Source organism: Emiliania huxleyi (assembly GCF_000372725.1).
Source record: "Emiliania huxleyi CCMP1516 unplaced genomic scaffold EMIHUscaffold_4115, whole genome shotgun sequence".
In the NCBI taxonomy this organism is placed as follows: domain Eukaryota; phylum Haptophyta; order Isochrysidales; family Noelaerhabdaceae; genus Emiliania; species Emiliania huxleyi.
In genome coordinates this window covers 1-1,790 of record NW_005198889.1, presented here as the reverse complement: position 1 = coordinate 1,790, position 1,790 = coordinate 1, and the positions used below count along the sequence as shown (strand labels likewise).

General features: G+C 67.9%; 1 protein-coding gene across 1 annotated transcript; it reads right to left on the bottom strand.

The window, feature by feature from the left end:
- Positions 1–38: 38 nt before the first annotated feature.
- On the bottom strand, positions 39–1,622 carry EMIHUDRAFT_255946 (hypothetical protein; the record flags this gene model as incomplete). Its single annotated transcript, XM_005769660.1, has 5 exons — positions 39–59; positions 160–501; positions 1,207–1,258; positions 1,298–1,421; positions 1,499–1,622. 5 exons carry the CDS (start codon positions 1,620–1,622, stop codon positions 39–41), a joined length of 663 nt encoding a protein of 220 aa, XP_005769717.1.
- Positions 1,623–1,790: the final 168 nt, after the last annotated feature.

The following is a 1,790-nucleotide window of genomic DNA, read 5'->3' as shown; positions in this document are numbered from 1 at the left end:
TGACCGCCGCCGCCCGCCGCACCAAATGTACGGCGCCGTCAGCCGCGGGGCCGCGTCACCTTCGGCGGCGTCGGCCTCGGCGGCCATGTGCTGCTCGATGCCTCGCCGCGGCCTCGCAGGTCGAGGCGCGTGCCACCACAGCCCATTGTCTAGCGGCACCTTGTTCTCTCCCTCCGCCTCGTCGCGGAAGAAGCCCCACTCGCCGCCCCACTCCTCACCCTCGAGGTACTCGGCACGCATCGAGCCGTTGGGCCAGCGCCGCGCGTACTCCTCGCACGACAGGCCGAGCAGCGGCAGGTCGCGGCCGGCATCCTCCACGATGAAGGGCTGGCCGAGCGCCGCCAGCTCCGCGAACCGCTCCGCCGTGATGTCCGACTCGCGTGCCAGCGGCGCAAATGGTGCGCGGCGCGGCGGTGCCTCCTCGGCGGGCGCCGTCGCCTGCGCCGCTTCGTCGTCTGGGACAGAGCCCCACCCGGCGAGCGCCGGGAAGAAGTCTGCCACCTGCGGCTCCCACAGAGGGCTGCGGGCTCGAGGCAGCCACCGCGCGCCGGTGCTGCAGTCGCCCCAGTCCAGCCCGACGGCAGCGCCGCCGCCGTCGCGAATGGCGGCGGCGAGCGCAATCGCGACGGCGGCGGCAGCGGCGGCGGCGGCGGCGGCGGCAGCAGAGTCGGTCCTGCGCATATATATACAAGTACTAGTGTGGGACCTGCGGCGGTACCCGTCTCTGTTGTTCGGGCAGTGAGAGACGCAGGATCTGCACGCCAAAGTGGCGCCACTCCGCATTTGCATTTTGGTTTTGGGTTGTCGGAGATCATCCATCAGCACTCATGTCTCATCAGTCAGTCACGTCAGTCAAAGCAGTCGTGGCACTCATCAGTCAGTCACGGCAGTCAAAGCAGTCGTGGCACGTGGAGCAGTCGCTGCATGCAACGGCGCCGCCACACGCTCCGGACGACCCCGACACACACCGACACACCACGCACAATGGGAGGCTATCGCGCACGATCGGGCATCGCGCCGCAAACAACTCGCCGCACAGATGGGGGGGGGGGGGGGGGGCAGAATCCCACACACACCGGAGCAGCACAGACACCTTACACGTCAGCGCTCGCTCGATGTGGCCGGCGCTCTCCCCTCGGTCCTATCTCGCCTTTTCAACGGCGGCGTGCGGCCACGCGCCGCGCCGAGCCGGTCTCGGCGGGAGACCTCGGAGCCGCACGCGATGCGGGCATGCGCGATGGCTCCGTTGGCTCCGTGCCTAAGGCAGATCGATTAGGGTGTGAGCTGCGGCAGCCACCGTTTCTGTACCCGCTCGATCACGTGCAGGCCGTCGGAGGCCGCGCTGGATGGCCCAGGGCCGGCGGCGGTGAAGGCGTCCGTCGATGAAGGGATGTCGTCGAGGGAGCCATCGTCCTCCGCGGCTGGTGCACCGGTCCAGTTGTCGGAGTTCGAGATCGCAGTCGACTTGGAGAGTGTGTTCGGCCCTTGACGAACTCACGGAATGTGAGCGACTTGGTGCACGCTGGGTCGAGCATCATGACTCGCACCTCATCCTGGGCGAGGAACTCGCCCAGGGACCAGCTGTTGGCGTCGCCGTTTTGATCGAGCTGCATCCACTGCATGGTTTCGTAGTCAAGCGTAAACGCCCAGGAGTTGGTGCCTGGGTGACTTGCTGATGAGAGCGCCTTCCAGGCGGGTAGTCGTGCCCCTCACCTACGGTCATACGGCGGCGTCAGAGGGGGGGAAGGGGCGCGAAGCGTGAACATGGAGGCAAGCAGGTGGTGGGCTGC